The 22,106-nt window shown below is 37.7% G+C and overlaps 1 protein-coding gene across 23 annotated transcripts in view; it reads left to right on the forward strand.

The window, feature by feature from the left end:
• LOC145287890 (dedicator of cytokinesis protein 9-like) overlaps nt 1–22,106 on the forward strand; it is a 718,435-nt gene that overhangs the window by 467,111 nt on the left and 229,218 nt on the right. For all 23 annotated transcript variants that reach the window (XM_080135819.1, XM_080135816.1, XM_080135818.1 and 20 more), the window contains 4 exons: nt 2,433–2,570; nt 15,150–15,206; nt 20,395–20,520; nt 21,355–21,468. In XM_080135819.1, the coding sequence (XP_079991945.1) occupies nt 2,433–2,570; nt 15,150–15,206; nt 20,395–20,520; nt 21,355–21,468 (435 nt within the window). The remainder of the gene's footprint in view (nt 1–2,432; nt 2,571–15,149; nt 15,207–20,394; nt 20,521–21,354; nt 21,469–22,106) is intronic.

The raw sequence follows: 22,106 nt of genomic DNA on the forward strand, positions 1-22,106 counted from the left end.
ATTCCAACTGCGCTTGGTAAATGTGTCGGTAATCAGAAGCAACTGAAAGACAAAGTGGACCCAAACCTGCAAAACAATGGAAAATCATCGGATTGGCTTGCTGAGAGGGCTATTATTTCGCCATTAAACAGCAATGTGAATCATTTGAACAATTCAATAATGGATGAATTTCCAGGAGACACAAAGCAATACAAGTCAGTTGATTCGGCTACTAATGAATATGAAGCTGTTCACTACCCTGTGGAGTTTTTAAACTCTTTGGAGATATCTGGAATGCCTCCACACATTTTAAATCTCAAAATTGGATCGCCAATCATGATTCTTCGATCCTTGGAACCGCCAAAAACAACAAACGGAACCAGATGTGTTATCACCAGATTGCACACCAATGTACTTGAGGCCACCATTTCCTGTGGTCCCTACAAAGGCGAAACCGTTCTACTGCCAAGGATCTCCTTAGTTCCATCGGACTCAGTACTTCCATTTAAATTCCGGAGACTCCAATTTCCTGTGAAGGTGTGTTTTGCAATGAGCATAAACAAAAGTCAAGGTCAGACATTTAACACCATTGGCGTAGACTTGACATCAGACTGCTTCAGTCACGGTATGTTCTACGTCTCCATCAGCCGGACAGGAAGTTCAGAAAAACTCTACATTCTGGCTCCAAATCAAAGCAGCAGAAATGTAGTTTACCCTGAGGCTCTTCATTGAAAAGTTCGAGAAATGGATATGAGGAAAAACAGACATGATCTGATTGTGGTAAGTTTTTAGTATTGAATGTGCAAGATAAAATTTAAGCAAGAGTTGAAAATTACTTCAATGAAAAATTTACTATGTAACATCAAGTAACCTTCCTTTTTGATGAAAATGTTTTGTGAAGTTCCTGATTGAATTTCAGTCACTACAAGAGGTAGTTAAAATGTTAATCACCTTATGCAATCGTTGCTCTTACAACATCAACTTACTGGAAAGGTGCCCACAGATTTTGGTACCCGAGTGCGCAACAAAGCTCCGTGCGAAGCACGGGTATCTTTGCTAGTATATATATATATATATATAAAGGCAAAATGTGTGTTAGTGTGTGCATTTTTTGTGTATGTCTGGCAAAGGTTTTTGGAGGGGGGGGTGCTCGGAGCGGTTACTGTTTCTTAGAACCTTTTATCTGGTACCTAGATTATAATATCTACGATTTATGAAATGCGCTCGCGTGTATCTTTTAATTTGGGTGACTTTTACATGCTATTTTCGAGATATTTCTTGGTCTAAGCGTGTTTGTTTGGCTTTTCAGTATAAAAGCAGAAAATGCTAAAGTGAAATGGTGTGTATTCCTCAGCTTTCGCGCCAGGAATGTCCAGAATGCAAATCAGCTTTGATCGATGCGGTGAAAACCGTCATATCAGACAATTGCTTTTCATTGGGACACCCCCATTTTTTATGGGGAGCTGGTTTTCCCCTCATGGGAAACAAAACCAAAAAACTGCCTCGCAGCCAAACTTAACTGTGGAATTGATGTTTGATCTCATTAAATTCACGCACCTGTCAATTCCCTTTTTAATCATTAAATTTCATCTATCCTCGTTCCCCTACCTTCGTAGCGTCAATGTAAGTCATCATGCTTCTTTTTTTTTTATTTTCGCTTTTGCTTCAAGGATTCGGGTTCAAGCCTACCTTCCTCCCAAAAACTTTTTTTTTTCCTTCAAGCACCCAGGCAACACTGGACCATTTGTATTGCATCATGTTCGTTTTTTTAATCGTTTTTTTCCTATCACGTTCACTCCCCCCCCCCCGATTTTTTTGCTAGAAATTTTAACATTGTTTTTTTTTTATATAATATTTAAACAGGATTATTACTTCACTTTGTTTTGATCTCCCCCCCCCCACACACACACACCTCTAAGCACCCAGGCAACAGCAGACACCCCCGTTAGTATATATATATATATATATATATATATAAAAAATATTAATCAGAAGTGACGTTTTCAGACCGTTCATCGTCAAACCTAAATATCAACTGACATGATATTGTAAACAAACACAGATGGAACTCTAGCAGCAAAATTATCATTATTATTCATTTTAAAAAATTTTTTGCGAATTAGTCCACCGGGCAAAATATTCCTCATAATATATAATATTCAATAAAGGAGTGATTCTATAATAATAATATATACACAATCTGCATAAATTAAAATATGTTTAAACGTATTGTACAATTGGGCAATGCCGGGCGTCCAACTAGCATATACAATAACTAAGAAATGTTATTGCAAAATTTAATTGAAGGTAGACCAAATACATTACGAGAAAAATTGAAGGTAGAGCAAATATTTTACTAGAAACACTGATGTTTCTCTTTGAAAAGAACAAAGATCGAAATGTTTATTTATTGTTTTGTGTGATTTATCTTTATTTCCTTGCTTTTCTTTCAGAAACAACTTGAACATAAAGATGGTGACAATAATCTGATGAGAAAAATCTTTGATCTCCTTTTGTCTTTCTTAAAAACGAGTCAGTCCGAAACGCTGCAAAAACATGTTTTCTCCATCTGGAGGGCTTTCATCAGAAAAGTAAGGACCAGTTTTTTGTTTTGACGACTATATTTCAGGGATGAAGCATCATTTTTTTTTTTTTTTTTTTTTTTTTTTCTGCTTTCATGCTCTTATCCTCATTGTAGTTGTTATAGTCATGGTGTTTCTGCTGCTTTTTAGCTTTCTTTTCAAGTGATGTTTGTATGTAACGAATAGAAGACCAAACCGTCATAGCTAAACAAACCAAGTTTTATATTTAGATTATTTGGACTACTGTTATGATCTTATTATTTTCGTAACGTTTTGGTTCATTTACACCTGAAGAATGTTGGAGGTTATCTTGCTAAACTCAGGAATCTGCACAGAATTTCAAATGTAACTTATTTAATCCATGGGGTAGCATGTTCTCAATCCATTAACCATGACTGAGTCGAAGTCTTAAGTAATTCGCAATGGTATTTGGAGTGCTGTTTGCACTGAGGCAGGAGAGTATAATTTTACAGCTGAATTTTACCAAGCACTTTATCCACGATGTCACATGTCCTTGCAAGTTACAATCCAAATAATACAAATAGTCAGTTTTCATATAAAAAGATTCAGGAACATAAAAAAAGTCTCAGTTGAACTCCTTTCATTTTTCGTATAACATGTCTTTTCTATATAAAATGTAGGTTGCATGGTGACCATGTAAGAATAAAGTGATTTTTTTTTTGAATGAAAATCACTCCAGACAAGGCATGAAGCTGCTTGTTGTAAGGTGCTAACAAGAGCAAAAGATTATTATAGAAAAGACAGAGGATTCCTATTCGCCTTAATCCTGAAAAGACCAAAGATTGCAATTCTTTGAAAGAAGCTTCTGGAATAGGAAGCTGAATGAGGTCTCTAAACAGTGAATTGATGAAGACCACTAGACCAGTGAATCAAACGAGCTGGAACAAAGGAAGTTAGGAATAGATTCAGACAATTCTGACAAACATATGCCATAAATAGTATTTATAGAAAAGACTACAATCATCTTTTTTTTATATATTAATAGCATTAGATTTATCACTACCTTTGTGAACAGGATGATCACATTTTTATTTTTTATTTTAAAATGTGAAAGGTAATAACGTATGTACAAACATGAAGTCACTTAACATGTCATCTTATAAAGGAAAAGGTCACACTATATAAATGGGTCGTACACCTGAAGGATACTGGAGAATATTTATACTGCATAACTGTAGTATAAATATTGATGAGGAGAATAAAAAAAACTCCTCATTAATTTTGTTTTGAAAATCATTGTGTTGTAAAATCTTTGTTGTTCTGGATTTTGCAGAAATGTCAGGAAGTGTATTTTTGATGTTCAATCTTCCCAAATTCAGAAAAAAATGTGCCCTTTTTTTTTTTTTTTTGCCCATGCACCTAAACATTTATAAGTACTTTATCTTTTAAATTTTTTTGCTATTTTTGTTCATGTAGGCTGTAACGCCTGCATGACTGTATCCAGTTGTAGAGGTCCGTCTTATATTGTTTTATTATCTATTTCACCTGCTCAAGTTTGTTTCACTGTAGCTAACCCTGAGCACTCTCTTAGTACATGTATTGTATAATATATATATATATATATATATATATATATATATATATATATACACATTGTTTTTAAAATATAATTATCCGCTGACACGTGTTTCGTCGCCTACAACTCCTCAGAGTGGTTGAATCTAGCGAAATTCGAAATCGAGACCCCATGATAAGAAGCCTAAACCTCTTCCACCAGACCATCTCGCACGACTGCTGGATTATCGCATTTTTTATGTAGATGTTGTTTATTTGTTTTTGTTTGCGATACTTTTTTTGAATGAATTCAATTATTTATATGAAATGCGAGTTGGGAATAATTTTCCCTTTGACCAATTTGGTACCCCCAAATGGGGAGCGGCATATGTATTGTTTTTAAAATATAATTATCTACTGACACATGTTTCATCATCATCAGAGTGGCTGAATCTAGCGAGATTTGAAATCGGGACCTGATGATAAGAAGCTTGAACCAGTACCACCGAACCATCTCGCACAGCTACTGGATTATCGTGTTTTTTTTATGTAGATCTTTATTTGTTTTTGTTTGTGATACTTTATATATGCACATATACTAGCAGGCCGCCTGGCGTTACCCGGTCATAGAATACTCATAAATATTATATTTTAATTTATACAGAAACTAAGATATGTGCATGCGAATTTTGTTTTTTCCTAAACAATTCACTTCCTGTAAGTAAAAATAAAAAAAGAAAATACTGTGGCTAAAATCGAAACCAAAACCTAAAGAGAGGGAGTCAAGTACAATAACCATTAGGCCGGGTTGACATGATCTTTAAAAAGTGTTTTCAAACCTACTTATTTTTTACATAATGAATCTGTCATGTAAACCATTCACACATGCACATTCATGCAACAGTTAGCAAACAGATAGAAATTTGATGACCTCTATGTACCAAGTTTTTAAGTTTGACCCCTTAGCAGCCCTTGTTTCTGGATGAAAACCGATTAAAAGGTTTTCTACACGTCTCAATATCCTATATACCAAATTTCAAATCTGTGGATCCAAAATCTGTTGGTTATATAGGTTGACAAGTGTCCTTGCATACACACATTCTCACTTATATATTTTGTCTGAGTGTATAGAGGATGAGAATGATAGTTCAATTAAAACCAATGTAGATAATCATGCCTTATTTTCAAAACTCTGACATCAATTACAAACTGTTTACAAATAATATAATTATATTTGATAGGCTGTGTACTAGTTTGGGATAGTGGTCTGAAAAGATGTACAATTTGTTGTATACTGTGTGCGTGTGTGTATAACTAGAGATGTTGGGGCTGAGACGAGTCCGGCTCAGGCTGAATGAGGTAAACAAAGGCTTTCTCCAAAAATCCCAATCCAGACAATCGGTGCAAGTGAAAATGAAGTATTGCATCTCAAGGTTTTGCAATAATAAGGTTAAGTCTTGTCACTTTAGCCAAAGAGGAGAAGGACCAAAAAACAATCCTTACCCCCTCCTTCTCCTCTCTCTCTCTTTTTGTCTTGTTCCTTTGTCCTATTCCATTTGACTTCTAAAAAGAGGGCAGGGGCTTCTACTGATCATCAAGGCCAAACAAGTTTTTGTGACAGCCAAGTGCTTTCTGATTGGTCAGTTAAGACGCTAGACATGTCCACATGATCATAGCAAAAGAAAAATGACAGAACAAACTCTTTTTAGCTTTTAACTTTCATTTTTTTTCTTTGTTTAAATTGCTGACTCCCATTTTATTCTCTTTTCCTTTTATTTTGTTTCTATTCAATCCTTTCCCTATCCATTTTCTTTTTTTTTTCTCTCTGTTTCGATCTCTCGATTTCTTTCTCTCGATTTTTCTCTATTTGTTTCTCTTGCTCTATTTATTGCTCTCGATATTTTTTTCCTTATTTCTTTCTCTCTCTCTCTCCTTTTCTCACTCTCTATCCTTTGTTTTATTTTTCGCTCTATCCTTTTTTTCACTCTTTCTCTCCTTTGCTCTTTCTCTTTCTCCCATTGCTCTTTCTCTCTCCCATTGCTCTTTCTCTCTCCCATTGCTCTTTCTCTCTCTCCCATTGCTCTTTCTCTCTCTCCCATTGCTCTTTCTCTCTCTCCCATTGCTCTTTCTCTCTCTCCCATTGCTCTTTCTCTCTCTCCCATTGCTCTTTCTCTCTCTCCCATTGCTCTTTCTCTCTCTCCCATTGCTCTTTCTCTCTCTCCCATTGCTCTTTCTCTCTCTCCCATTGCTCTTTCTCTCTCTCCCATTGCTCTTTCTCTCTCTCCCATTGCTCTTTCTCTCTCTCCCATTGCTCTTTCTCTCTCTCTCTCTCCCATTGCTCTTTCTCTCTCTCCCATTGCTCTTTCTCTCTCTCTCTCCCATTGCTCTTTCTCTCTCTCCCATTGCTCTTTCTCTCTCTCTCTCCCATTGCTCTTTCTCTCTCTCTCTCCCATTGCTCTTTCTCTCTCTCCCATTGCTCTTTCTCTCTCTCTCTCCCATTGCTCTTTCTCTCTCTCCCATTGCTCTTTCTCTCTCTCCCATTGCTCTTTCTCTCTCTCCCATTGCTCTTTCTCTCTCTCCCATTGCTCTTTCTCTCTCTCCCATTGCTCTTTCTCTCTCTCCCATTGCTCTTTCTCTCTCTCCCATTGCTCTTTCTCTCTCTCCCATTGCTCTTTCTCTCTCTCCCATTGCTCTTTCTCTCTCTCCCATTGCTCTTTCTCTCTCTCTCTCCCATTGCTCTTTCTCTCTCTCTCTCCCATTGCTCTTTCTCTCTCTCTCTCCCATTGCTCTTTCTCTCTCTCTCTCCCATTGCTCTTTCTCTCTCTCTCTCCCATTGCTCTTTCTCTCTCTCCCATTGCTCTTTCTCTCTCTCCCATTGCTCTTTCTCTCTCTCCCATTGCTCTTTCTCTCTCTCTCTCCCATTGCTCTTTCTCTCTCTCCCATTGCTCTTTCTCTCTCTCCCATTGCTCTTTCTCTCTCTCCCATTGCTCTTTCTCTCTCTCCCATTGCTCTTTCTCTCTCTCCCATTGCTCTTTCTCTCTCTCCCATTGCTCTTTCTCTCTCTCCCATTGCTCTTTCTCTCTCTCCCATTGCTCTTTCTCTCTCTCCCATTGCTCTTTCTCTCTCTCCCATTGCTCTTTCTCTCTCTCCCATTGCTCTTTCTCTCTCTCCCATTGCTCTTTCTCTCTCTCCCATTGCTCTTTCTCTCTCTCCCATTGCTCTTTCTCTCTCTCCCATTGCTCTTTCTCTCTCCCATTGCTCTTTCTCTCTCTCCCATTGCTCTTTCTCTCTCTCCCATTGCTCTTTCTCTCTCTCCCATTGCTCTTTCTCTCTCTCCCATTGCTCTTTCTCTCTCTCCCATTGCTCTTTCTCTCTCTCCCATTGCTCTTTCTCTCTCTCCCATTGCTCTTTCTCTCTCTCCCATTGCTCTTTCTCTCTCTCCCATTGCTCTTTCTCTCTCTCCCATTGCTCTTTCTCTCTCTCCCATTGCTCTTTCTCTCTCTCCCATTGCTCTTTCTCTCTCTCCCATTGCTCTTTCTCTCTCTCCCATTGCTCTTTCTCTCTCTCCCATTGCTCTTTCTCTCTCTCCCATTGCTCTTTCTCTCTCTCCCATTGCTCTTTCTCTCTCTCCCATTGCTCTTTCTCTCTCTCCCATTGCTCTTTCTCTCTCTCCCATTGCTCTTTCTCTCTCTCCCATTGCTCTTTCTCTCTCTCTCTCCCATTGCTCTTTCTCTCTCTCTCCCATTGCTCTTTCTCTCTCTCCCATTGCTCTTTCTCTCTCTCTCTCCCATTGCTCTTTCTCTCTCTCTCCCATTGCTCTTTCTCTCTCTCCCATTGCTCTTTCTCTCTCTCTCTCCCATTGCTCTTTCTCTCTCTCCCATTGCTCTTTCTCTCTCTCTCTCATTGCTCTTTCTCTCTCTCTCCCATTGCTCTTTCTCTCTCTCTCCCATTGCTCTTTCTCTCTCTCTCCCATTGCTCTTTCTCTCTCTCTCCCATTGCTCTTTCTCTCTCTCTCCCATTGCTCTTTCTCTCTCTCTCTCTCCCATTGCTCTTTCTCTTTCTCTCTCTCCCATTGCTCTTTCTCTCTCTCTCTCTCCCATTGCTCTTTCTCTCTCTCTCTCCCATTGCTCTTTCTCTCTCTCTCTCCCATTGCTCTTTCTCTCTCTCTCTCCCATTGCTCTTTCTCTCTCTCTCTCCCATTGCTCTTTCTCTCTCTCTCTCCCATTGCTCTTTCTCTCTCTCTCTCCCATTGCTCTTTCTCTCTCTCTCTCCCATTGCTCTTTCTCTCTCTCTCTCCCATTGCTCTTTCTCTCTCTCTCTCCCATTGCTCTTTCTCTCTCTCTCTCCCATTGCTCTTTCTCTCTCTCTCTCCCATTGCTCTTTCTCTCTCTCTCTCCCATTGCTCTTTCTCTCTCTCTCCCATTGCTCTTCCTCTCTCTCTCTCTCCCATTGCTCTTCCTCTCTCTCTCTCTCCCATTGCTCTTCCTCTCTCTCTCTCTCTCCCATTGCTCTTTCTCTCTCTCTCTCACATTGCTCTTTCTCTCTCTCTCTCCCATTGCTCTTTCTCTCTCTCTCTCTCTCTCTCCCATTGCTCTTTCTCTCTCTCTCTCCCATTGCTCTTTCTCTCCTTCTCTCTTTCTCTCTCCCATTGCTCTTTCTCTCTCTCTCTCTCTTTCTCTCTCCCATTGCTCTTTCTCTCTCTCTCTCTCTCTCTCATTGCTCTTTCTCTCTCTCTCCCATTGCTCTTTCTCTCTCTCTCTCCCATTGCTCTTTCTCTCTCTCTCTCCCATTGCTCTTTCTCTCTCTCTCTCCCATTGCTCTTTCTCTCTCTCTCTCTCTCCCATTGCTCTTTCTCTCTCTCTCTCTCTCTCTCCCATTGCTCTTTCTCTCTCTCTCTCCCATTGCTCTTTCTTTCTCTCTCTCTCCTTTGCTCTTTCTTTCTCTCTCTCTCTCCTTTGCTCTTTCTTTCTCTCTCTCTCCTTTGCTCTTTCTTTCTCTCTCTCTCCTTTGCTCTTTCTTTCTCTCTCTCTCCTTTGCTCTTTCTTTCTCTCTCTCTCCTTTGCTCTTTCTTTCTCTCTCTCTCCTTTGCTCTTTCTTTCTCTCTCTCCTTTGCTCTTTCTTTCTCTCTCTCCTTTGCTCTTTCTTTCTCTCTCTCCTTTGCTCTTTCTTTCACTCTCTCCTTTGCTCTTTCTTTCACTCTCTCCTTTGCTCTTTCTTTCACTATCTCCTTTGCTCTTTCTTTCACTCTCTCCTTTGCTCTTTCTTTCACTCTCTCCTTTGCTCTTTCTTTCACTCTCTCCTTTGCTCTTTCTTTCACTCTCTCCTTTGCTCTTTCTTTCACTCTCTCCTTTGCTCTTTCTTTCACTCTCTCCTTTGCTCTTTCTTTTACTCTCTCCTTTGCTCTTTCTTTCACTCTCTCCTTTGCTCTTTCTTTCTCTCTCACCTTTGCTCTTTCTTTCTTTAGCTTTTCCTCTTTTCTGTCTTTCTCTCTCTTTCTCTCTTTCTTTCTCTTTCTTTCTCTTTTTTCTTGCTCTCTCTCTTTCTTTCTTTTTCTCTTTATCTCTCTCTTTCTTTCTTTTTCTCTTTATCTCTCTCTTTCTTTTTCTCTTTATCTCTCTCTTTCTTTCATTTTCTCTTTATCTCTCTCTTTCTTTCTTTTTCTCTTTATCTCTCTTTCTTTTTCTCTTTATCTCTCTCTCCTTCTTTATCTCTCTCTTTATCTCTCTCTCTTTCTTTATCTCTCTTTCTCTCTCTGTATCTCTTTCTCTCTCTGTATCTCTTTCTCTCTCTCTCTCTCTTTCTCTCTCTCTTTCTCTCTCTCTTTCTCTCTCTCTCTATCTCTTTCTCTCTCTCTATCTCTTTCTCTCTCTCTCTCTCTCTTTCTCTCTCTCTCTCTCTCTTTCTCTCTTTCTCTTTCTCTCTTTCTCTCTCTCTTTCTCTCTCTCTCTCTCTCTCTCTTTCTCTCTCTGTCTTTCTCTCTCTCTCTGTCTTTCTTTCTCTCTCTCTCTTTCTTTCTCTCTCTCTCTTTCTTTCTCTATCTGTCTTGCTTTCTCTCTCTCTTTCTCTCTCTTTCTTTCTCTCTTTCTTTCTCTCTTTCTTTCTCTCTCTTTCTTTCTCTCTCTTTCTTTCTCTCTCTTTCTTTGTCTCTCTCTCTTTCTTTGTCTCTCTCTCTTTCTTTGTCTCTTTCTCTCCGTCTATATTTCTTTCTCTTTCTTTCTCTCTCTCTCTTTCTTTCTCTCTGTCTATATTTCTTTCTCTTTATATATTTAACTGTTTCCCTATATTTATTATCTCTATTTATTCCCTTTATATATTTATATTTCTCTATATATCTTCTTCTCATCCCTATTTCCCCCTCTTTTTTATTTCCTCCTCTGTCTTCTATTTCTCCCTCTCCTCTATTTTGAAATGCTCTCTGATTTTAAGTTAAGTATGTTATTAGTAAATTTCATAATAGTTAACTCCTAAGCAATACACAGCTTACAAATTTATTCCAGCTAATAATAATCAGCCATCCTAAATCATATCCAATATTATGTTTTAAATTCTAATTATATTCAGCTAATAAAGTTCTTTTGGGGGAATCTCCATAATTGAAAGCATGATAATGCAACTAGATTCTACTTTTAATTAGATTTTTTCAAGTGGAATCTATATAAGAAAATGTTTTATCTTTTACATCTGTAGTATTAATGTTGTAGGTACTAAGTATTCATATTACTACCGTTAGTACCTATTTACAATGCCTCCCAGGGTCGTTTTTTAATATGGAGAAAAGGTACAAAAATAAAAATTGTCTCAGTCGTGAAGGATTTCTCCTCCACTGAAAGAGAACGAGAAATGGAAGTGCTGCATCTGAAGAACAGATACTACACTTTGTTTATTTATTTGCTTCCCCACTGAGCAAATTAGGCAGGAGGCCGTTTTTAATGTGGAGATAGGGGGAAGGAAATGGGGATCCAGCTCCCGAGAGGAGGGAAGTGGGAGCTGGATTAGAAACTGTTGGTATGAAGGGTTGCCCCTTCAGTGACCAAGGTCAGATATGTGGGGTTACCCCCACATATGGTCTTTGCTAGTCATAGCTGGTCTGTGCTAGTCATAGCTTTGCAGCATCTGCCGGAACAGATGGTATTTATTTGCTCCCCCACCGAGCAAATAAGGCACAAGGCCGATTTTTAATGTGAGGAGTGAAGGGGAAATGGGGACCAACTCCCCGGGGAGTAGGGGAGCTGGATAGTGACAATTGGTATGAAGGGTTGCCCCTACCTTGACCAAGGTCTTATATGTGGGGTCGCCCCCACATATGGTCTTTGCTTGCAGTATCTGCCGGAACAGATGGTATTTATTTGCTCCCCCACCGAGCAAATTAGGCACAAGGCCGATTTTTAAAGTGAGGAGTGAAGGGGAAATGGGGACCGACTCCCCGGAGAGTAGGGGAGCTGGATAGTGACAATTGGTATGAAGGGTCGCCCCTACAATGACCAAGGTCTTATATGTGGAGCTGCCCCCACACATGGTCCTTGCTTGCAGTATCTGCCGGAACAGATGGTATTTATTTGCTCCCCCACCGAGCAAATTAGGCACAAGGCCGATTTTTAATGTGAGGAGTGAAGGGAGGGGGAAGGGAAAAAGGGGACCAGCTTCCGAGAGGTGGGAAATGGGAGCTGGTTAAAGGTCAGGCATGTGGGGTTGCCCCCACATCTGGTCTTTGCTAGTCATAGCTAGTCATAGCTTGCAGTATCTGCCGGAACAGATGGTGTTTATTTGCTCCCCCACTGAGCAAATTAGGCACAAGGCCATTTTTAATGTGAGGTAAAAACCAGCTCCCCTAAAAGTAGGCAAAAAGGGGGCACTCTGGTTACCAAAAATAATAATTGTCCCAGTATAGAGGGTTTCCCCTCCATTGACTGGTACAAATTATCTTAAGTGCAGTATCTGCCGGAACAGATGGTATTTATTTGCTCCCCCACCGAGCAAATTAGGCACAAGGCCGATTTTTAATGTGAGGAGTGAAGGGAAGGGGAAGGGAAAAAGGGGACCAGCTCCCGAGAGGTGGGAAATGGGAGCTGGTTAATGGTCAGGCATGTGGGGTTGCCCCCACATCTGGTCTTTGCTAGTCATAGCTTGCAGTATCTGCCGGAACAGATGGTGTTTATTTGCTCCCCCACCGAGCAAATTAGGCACAAGGCCAATTTTTAATGTGAGGAGTGAAGGGAGGGGGAAGGGAAAAAGGGGACCAGCTCCCGAGAGGTGGGAAATGGGAGCTGGTTAAAGGTCAGGTATGTGGGGTTGCCCCCACATCTGGTCTTTGCTTGCAGTATCTGCCGGAACAGATGGTATTTATTTGCTCCCCCACTGAGCAAATTAGGCACAAGGCCGTTTTTAATGTGAGGTAAAAACCAGCTCCCCTAAAAGTAGGCAAAAAGGGGGCACTCTGGTTACCAAAAATAATAATTGTCCCAGTATAGAGGGTTTCCCCTCCATTGACTGGTACAAATTATCTTAAGTGCAGCATCTGCCGGAACAGATGGTGTTTATTTGCTCCCCCACTGAGCAAATTAGGCACAAGGCCGATTTTTAATGTGAGGTAAAAACCAGCTCCCCTAAAAGTAGGCAAAAAGGGGGCACTCTGGTTACCAAAAATAATAATTGTCCCAGTATAGAGGGTTTCCCCTCCATTGACTGGTACAAATTATCTTAAGTGCAGTATCTGCCGGAACAGATGGTATTTATTTGCTCCCCCACCGAGCAAATTAGGCACAAGGCCGATTTTTAATGTGAGGAGTGAAGGGAAGGGGAAGGGAAAAAGGGGACCAGCTCCCGAGAGGTGGGAAATGGGAGCTGGTTAATGGTCAGGCATGTGGGGTTGCCCCCACATCTGGTCTTTGCTAGTCATAGCTTGCAGTATCTGCCGGAACAGATGGTGTTTATTTGCTCCCCCACCGAGCAAATTAGGCACAAGGCCAATTTTTAATGTGAGGAGTGAAGGGAGGGGGAAGGGAAAAAGGGGACCAGCTCCCGAGAGGTGGGAAATGGGAGCTGGTTAAAGGTCAGGTATGTGGGGTTGCCCCCACATCTGGTCTTTGCTTGCAGTATCTGCCGGAACAGATGGTATTTATTTGCTCCCCCACTGAGCAAATTAGGCACAAGGCCGTTTTTAATGTGAGGTAAAAACCAGCTCCCCTAAAAGTAGGCAAAAAGGGGGCACTCTGGTTACCAAAAATAATAATTGTCCCAGTATAGAGGGTTTCCCCTCCATTGACTGGTACAAATTATCTTAAGTGCAGCATCTGCCGGAACAGATGGTGTTTATTTGCTCCCCCACTGAGCAAATTAGGCACAAGGCCGATTTTTAATGTGAGGTAAAAACCAGCTCCCCTAAAAGTAGGCAAAAAGGGGGCACTCTGGTTACCAAAAATAATAATTGTCCCAGTATAGAGGGCTTCCCCTCCATTGACTGGTACAAATTATCTTAAGTGCAGCATCTGCCGGAACAGATGGTATTTATTTGCTCCCCCACCGAGCAAATTAGGCACAAGGCTGATTTTTAATGTGAGGAGTGAAGGGAGGGGGAAGGGAAAAAGGGGACCAGCTCCTGAGAGGTGGGAAATGGGAGCTGGTTAATGGTCAGGCATGTGGGGTTGCCCCCACATCTGGTCCTTGCTAGTCATAGCTTGCAGTATCTGCCGGAACAGATGGTATTTATTTGCTCCCCCACTGAGCAAATTAGGCACAAGGCCGTTTTTAATGTGAGGCAAAAACCAGCTCCCCCTAAAGCAGGCAAAAAGGGGGCACTCCGGCTACCAAAAATAACAATTGTCCCAGTATAGAGGGCTTCCCCTCCATTGACTGGTACAAACCATCTTAAGTGTAGTATCTGCCGGAACAGATGGTATTTATTTGCTCCCCCACCGAGCAAATTAGGCACAAGGCCGATTTTTAATGTGAGGAGTGAAGGGAGGAGGAAGGGAAAAAGGGGACCAGCTCCCGAGAGGTGGGAAATGAGAGCTGGTTAATGGTCAGGCATGTGGGGTTGTCCCCACATCTGGTCTTTGCTAGTCATAGCTAGTCATAGCTTGCAGCATCTGAAGAACAGATACTACACTTTGATCTTGTCCCGAAGGCCAAGAAGTGTATCTGCCGGAACAGATGCTACACTTTGATCGCGGCCGGAAGGCCACAGAACTTTAACTGTTAGTATTGGATATGTGGCATAATCACGTCAGCACACTGGTTTTCATTAAATCACTGAAGTTAACGTTGGGTCTGGCCAGTATCAGATGGGTGACCATTTGTGAATACCGGGTGCTCTATGTAGGTGCATGTTGATACTTTTGACAACTCCTGCATCCGCCCTTGCTTCCCCCTGTCTTGACACTGTTCTGCTGCTGGATCAGGCTGGTTGGGACAAGAAAATAAGGCTTGATCTCATAAAACAGCTTCACTTCAAACTCCCAGCATGTGTCGTACATTATCCTTAGAATGATCAGATAGTCTACATTGTTTCGATCGATGAACAATATACTGTTAGCGTTTATATCACTTTCAGTATGTATATCATTATTAATGTAACTGTTATTTATATGATTTATGCTATTTTGTTTAATGACAAATTTATAAATTATATTGTTGTGCATGCAGTTATTTCCTGGAGGGCATAGGCTCTTATTTATACAGTTCCATGTATTGCACAAAGATATGGATATATTAGGAACAGATTCTTTTAAGGAGATTTTCTATGTATTTTAAGTTGATGTGATTATAAAATCAATAAATGTCACTTTTTGAATCATATTTAGTAAAATTGTACTAGTTGATGGGCCGAGATAATTTTGATTTCAGAACAATTCATTTTAAAATGGGTAAAGTCAAAAAAATTTTTTAATGACATCAGATTAATCACCATCTTAGATAATAAGATAATCTTCTTTTTTTTTTTTTATCTTGCTCTTCTCCTGGGGGATTGGAGGCAAGTAAATAGGAACACAAATATTTGGTTGTTTAACTTTATAAGCACATAAGCTTTTCTCTTCGTTTTTCTTTGTCTAAATCTTGTCATTTTTTTTTATTTAGTTTCAGGCTGTGTTGTTTAAGGGCAATGCAAAGCTCTGTGGTGACCTCTGCTATGAAGTAAGTTCAACATTCTTTTCAGAAATGTTTAACGTTTTCTTAAATTCTGTAATCTTTTATTTGTAATTTTTCTGGACATTTATATCAAAACTAGCATTACATAAATGGCGTTGCCTGATCCAAACATTGTTGAGTGGAGGGTTTAATTTTTAGTTCCATACACCAAATATCCTAACTTATGTATACTGACCACATATTTGATTTAGGGAAGCCTAAAATGCATCTATCTCTTTCTATGAAAATCAAATGCACAGTAACTCTCATCACTTAAAGAGGAAATAACTCTCATGGCTTAAATAAATAAGCTTGCTTCCAGTTTTAAGTCGAACTGTTGTCAGCTATTAATAATTGAAAATAAATTCAATATAGAGTAATTTAAAAAATAAATCAACTTGAAATAATATTTCTAAACAAAACAATTAAAACGATTCTATTACAACAAACAATAGCATCAAGCTAATTATTAAAATGGATAATGTAATATGCAAATGAGGTTACTCATTGAATGAATAGTATACATAGATTTCATGCTGGAATAAATGTGTATGTATGTCTTCAGTATGGAATAGAATTTATGATACCGTCTACTTTTGTACATATTAATTAAATTGTGAATAAACAAATAAACAGACAGAAATACGATTTATTATAATATATGAAAAAAGTAGAGATTATTCTAGTCTGCATTATACAATTTTTTTTACTCTTGTTCACCTAAAAAAAAAGGGCATATTACCACTTGGACGTAAAGTTTGGGACCATGTGTACTGGCATCAATTGAAATGGATGGCTCTCGTCTAGGAGAAGCCCCATGTTTTGACAAGCTTCTGGGCTTGACCTTCACTCCTGATCTGAAATGGAACACGTACATCAAGTCTGTTGCCAAGGTTGCTGAAAAGATGGTGGGATCCTTCTACCGCTCCAGAAGATATCTCATTACTGATGCAAATCTCTATCTATATAAAAACCAAGTACGTCCAAGGATGGAATACTGCTGCCATATCTGGGCAGGAGCTGCTAAAAATAGCCTATCCTGCCTTGACATAGTACAAAATAGACTTTGTGGCTTAGTGGGGGATGCCCTTTTCTCTTCCCTGCAACCTCTCTCTCACAGAAGAGACGTTGCAAGCCTATCTTTGTTTTATCGTTATTTCCATGGCAGGTGCTCGTCTGAACTCCAATCTCTGGACCCCCTCGCCAATCTTTTACAAAAAACACTCGTCTAGCTGAATCCACTGTCAAAAACTTTCCCCACTCTTTATCTATGCCTAAATCAAAACGTAGATTCCATGAACAAAGCTTCTTTCTTAGAACTGCACACCTGTGGAACTCTGTTCCGTCTGCCTGCTTCCCACCGGACTACAACCTGGATGTCTTCAGGTCCAATGTAAAAAAAATTCCTGATGAACCGCCCCCTTAAGTAGACACTTTATTAAATCTCCACACTAACGTCCTGTACTTACAATTACCTTTACCCCTGAATGGCTTCCAGGCCTTGATAAGTGGTGACCACCTTGTAAAAAAAAAAAAAAAAAAATGAGGTGGCCACTTGACACGTCTTTTTGTGAAATTATTTCTTCATTAATTCTAAATAAAATAAATTTGCACAACTTGTCAATACTGCTCGAGTGTTAGTCTCTTTATGATGAATTGCCAAACCAAGATGAACTCAAAATAATCGATAGTTGCCAAATCTGCAACCTCTGACCTTTTTCAGGTATACCTTGTCAAACTTGGGAATCTGCATGGAATTTTGAACAGCACCCTTTATTTAATCTATGCGGATAGCATGCCTTCATTCTGTCAGCTGTAGAAGTCCTTAGTAATTTGCAGTACAATTCTTAGTGTGAAAGGGACATAGTTTGAATGTGTTTGGATACCCAGAGCTGATTCTTTATTGAGACTGAGAAGTGATTCTGATGAACACTAAAACACAAATGGTTCTAATTGCCTACCTTCTTTCTTTTTCTACTTCATTGGAATTCGCTTTCTTCCTCACTTCCCAAAACAAGGAAGTTTTTACAGAAACGATTGAACACAAAATATTTTCAGCCAATGAAAATCGTCCCAAACTCCCAAAAGTAACACGTACATGTAAAGATAACACGTACATGTACAGATAATGAAAATCGTCCCAAACTCTCAAAAGTAACACGTACATGTAAAGATAACACGTACATGTAAAAGTCGTATGTTAGTGCAAATGTAGAACAGGTAAACAAAATTTGTTTTCACAAGAAGATTTTGCTAGCTGCACCTGCACAAGACTCCAGAACGTCTGCTCAACAACTCCTCTGTGCAGGGCATGGAAGAAGGGGAGGGGGGAACTCAATGACTCCAAGTTTACATTCTGACTATCAGGCAAACAGAAAGAAATTACTACTCACAGCTATACACACGCACTAGCAAAAACAGGGTAAATCAACACACAAACATGAACAATACCACACTTACAAATACTCACACACATATATTACGCACACATATTCACATTATGAATATGTTGACCTACATAATTGTAAGTCTTGGACTACTAACCCAACTTCCCTTATCAAATACGTGTTTGTATAAATAACTGAAAGTACTTTTTTTTTTTTATTATCTCTTGTATAAAAATGTTTTGTTATAAAGTTCTGTTCTTAATTTTTCTTTTACAAAACTTTGTTCATATTTTTAGGTAGCACTTGCTAACTGGTGACCCTTCTATTCTTTCGAGGTTTCGTTTATTTACATTTTGTATGCATGCATACGCATACATTTGATTCCTTCACTAAAACATAACTTTAATACCCAATTTAGATTAAATGTTGGTTTGGATTTTGACTAAAGACGCTGTCATTGTCCAAGATGGCCTCTATAAAAGCCAGGGACCATGCCATGGCTTTACATTGGCCATCTCTTCTCTTCACTAATGACACAGTACCACTTTCAAGTAGTCTAGTGTCATTTCAGAGTTTTCCTCTCTCTAGACTAATTGCTCTACCAAGTCTTGAGTTTAGGTTTACTTTATTTAATTGGGAGAGGTGGATACATACCCCCTTTCTGTACAAAACTATGACATGGCACAAAAACTCTTCTCTCAGTCTACGCTGATAATAAGTTCAGCAATGTGGCTCTTTCACTATAATTTGATGCAATAACATTTTTTTTTTTTAAGTGATCGTCTGTTGAATTTATCTTTTTCTGTGATGCATAAAAACTTTTAGAATCTTTTTTCTAATACCAGAATTCAGATTTACTGCAAATAAATATTTTTTTTGTTTAACTTCAAAAGTGATTAAGCATCAATCTGAATCAGATGCTAAAATAATATTTGTCTATTGTTAAACAAATGCGATGTAATTAAAATGTCTTCAGAAAATGGCCGTCTTATGAATTACAAAAATGGCGGTGGTGGTGGAGGGCATTAACAAATTGGTTTTGGTTAAATTATTTAAACAGAAAGAAAGAAAAATGAAACACCTTGCAGCAATGAAATAAATGAACAGTGTCTCGACATATTTTCATTATTTGAGGACATTGTTTTTCTTTAATTAAAAAAAAAAAAGATTAAATTTTAATCGTTTGTTATCTTTAAGATTAAATTGATTGATAGTTTTTATAAAAAAAAAACAACAACAAAAAAAACTTAGTGTTGCCCGGAAATCGCTTTACTTTCACATTTTTTAAATCATGCCTTTTTTTATTGTTTTTCCTTTATCAAATAATTTAATTAAATAAATAATTAATAATCGAAAATTATTGAAATTTTTCAATATCATCATTTATTTATTTTTTTACCTTGTCTCGTATCCACCAGTGTTTTTCTACTAAACTGCATTGTCATAACCTAAAAGCACAACTTTGATGTATTTCTCTGAATTTATAAAAAATGCCGTTTTGATCCAACCTGAATGCATAAAAAACCTGATTTTTCATCAATAAAGAGTTGAGCCAGAGCTAACATTTATTTCATTCAACCCTCCTTGCCCCTTTGTTGATCTTGGGGTTGCTATCTCAACTCACACATACACACATTCATAATAATACAAACTCTGATACTAATATGCACACATACATACAGCACATTAAATGGTTCACATTGTTGTCTGCTCATCAAAAACAAATGTATAAAATTATTTTAAATATTCCTAAATTTTCTCACTAAATTTTCTTTCTACCTTGAAAACAAAAGAATACTGACTCTTATTAACAACCTTTAATCAAATATAATTTGTGTAATTGAGTGAAGAAGTTTTGATTATGATTTTTCAGACTCATGGATAATTCATGGCTCTTAAATTATCAACTCAAACTCTTTTGGTATCTCAGCTAATGAATCCCTTTTTGTTCTACAAAGACTCTAAAAAATATGAACCTGCATTTCATGTCTATGTAACCTTATAAAATATATCTCTTGTGAATTTGTGCTTTTGAAGTTATTTTGATTTGTGTTTATCATCTAACATTTTCTCTCGCTCTCACATTTACGTATAAACTTCAAAACAATTTTCATTAAAAATGTCTCTTTAAAACTGGCTCTTCCCCAAAACGTTCCTTACAAGTCAGAAGGTCTTAAAAATAAAAAAAGGGGGTCTTCCAAGTCCTACAGATCTCAGTATATTATTTACTGACATATGATACTCAACGAAGGTTCCCATCCAACCAGCCATTAGTTAGCTGATCTCTCTTCCAAGTGACACTCAAAGCTATTTATTCTTAGCATGTAGTGTACCTCCGTGCAAATCTTCTTTTCTCACCTTTTGTGGCTTTAAAATATTTCAAATTGCCCTTTATTTTTTAAAATATTTTGGAGTTTTATCAAATCATTTTTGTGTCTTTAAAATATGCAGATTTTAATCTGCATATTTTAAACATTTCATGTGAAGCTACAGAATTTTTAAATTAGCATATTCTATTCTTTTGATTGGGTTGAAAAAATAGGATGTATTTTACAACACCTGCATTTATGCAGAATTAAGTGTTATTGCAAGAACAACATTTCTTCAAATTCAATCTGGCTCTTTAATGATGAAAATGCTATTCAAAATTTAAACATAAAAGATGAGCATGTTTCGACTTGTCTCGGGCAAATGTTTGAAAAGTAGATTTGCACACTATGAAAATTCCTTTCAACAAATTTGCAGTGAGAGTTTTGTGTTCTGTGGAAATGGTGTAATAAAATTCTGTTTTTCTTTTGTGATTCCAGATTTTACGTTGCTGTAACTCTCGACTTAGCACGACGCGCAAAGAGGCCTGTGCATTATTATATCTTTTAATGAGGTCAAATTTTGAATTTAGTAAGAAAACGAGTTTTACAAGAGTGCATCTACAGGTAAATGAGCGTCAACACCTTTCCCTGTCCTATGCATCTCTCTCTCTCCCATCTTCATTTCTCTCTCTCTTTCTTGCCCTCACTTTCTCTATTCTTTTTTCTTTTAATATCTGTCTTATTAAAAAAGTTTTAATTCCAAGAATAAATTATAATTTGAAGATAAAAGTAAGTTTTGACTACTTATAAGTAATCAAAATATCTGACCCTCTCATATTATACAACATGAAGTTTTGAACAAATATAAATCTTTATTAAATGAACCTTTTTTTCAAGCTAAATTATTTCTGCAAAAATCTTGAATTTTGAATGGAAACCAGCAAAAGAAATAAACTCTTTCTCACTCTTTACTACCAGCTCATGTCTGTGTAATGTCTCATTAAGCTAGAAAAACCATGCGAAATGATGTTACCAATACATTTTCTAAGTATTTTCTAGAGATATGTAGTGCCTTTCTGGAAAACAAAGAAAGAAAGAAAAAAAATCAAGATATGAGACATCTCCAAGGAAAATCATTGAAATCATTTTTGATGCTTAAGATTATACACAAGAACATGCACAACCACCATCAGTTTATTAGTCTACTAACTGTACCTACATGGCATTGACCAGAAATATTTTTGCTTTCATTTTTATATATTTTTTTTTTTTAAAAACAACACTAATGTTTTTCTTTTTTCACTATTTTTTTAAATACTATTTTGGAAGTTAAATTTAATTGAGCAAAAACAACCAAATCTATTTTTTTCCTGTTTTTTTTTTTTTTATATATTTTGTTGCATTCTATTTTAAAATTCATGTTTCATTGTTTGTCTTATTTTTTATCTTGTTTTTTAGGTGATCATATCTGTCTCTCAGCTCATTGGTGATGTGGTGGGAATCTGCAACTCATATTTTCAGGAGAGTCTTGTGATGGTCAATAATTATGCAAAAAGTGATAAGGCTATGCAGGTAAAATGATTTTTTTGGGGGGGGGGGGGTTCATTCACCTCATCTCCATATATATATTAACTGTATCTACTTGGATGTTGGTCAGTACTGTATTTACTGCAATGTGTTTTGCTTTTCTCTTTTTTCCAGTATAGAATATTTTGTTTTGTTTCTTTTTTTAATTTTATTAGTGTGGAGTTACCTTGCTTAAAGAAATAATAATGGCAGCTATACAAAAATAAATTCTCTCCAAATAGATTATTTTATTGAAGAAATTAATTTTAATTGCATTCTATTGTTCAATATATCATAACATGCCTCAGCGATCTAAAATAAAAGAAATTGGCTAGTTAGAATCAAATATTTTTCAGGATTAAAGCAATCAGTGACAAAAGCAAACTGATATATTGTGTATTTTTGTCAAAACAAAAACAAGGCGTTCAATTATGTGTGTAAGAGTATGAGATATTTTCTTATAACTGATACTAAACAATATTTCAATTAACTATCAATACCAGCAATTGCAGGAATATTAGAGACTCTTTTACCACCAAACCTCCACCATCACACTCAAATATCTTGTTCACTCACTTCCTCAGTAAATAGTTTAATCTAAATATATTTATGACTTTTGAGAATGAAAAATAAACCTTGTAGCT

This window comes from Euprymna scolopes, chromosome 11 (genome assembly GCF_053919585.1).
Source record: "Euprymna scolopes isolate OS-2025 chromosome 11, ASM5391958v1, whole genome shotgun sequence".
Lineage (NCBI taxonomy): Eukaryota > Metazoa > Mollusca > Cephalopoda > Sepiida > Sepiolidae > Euprymna > Euprymna scolopes.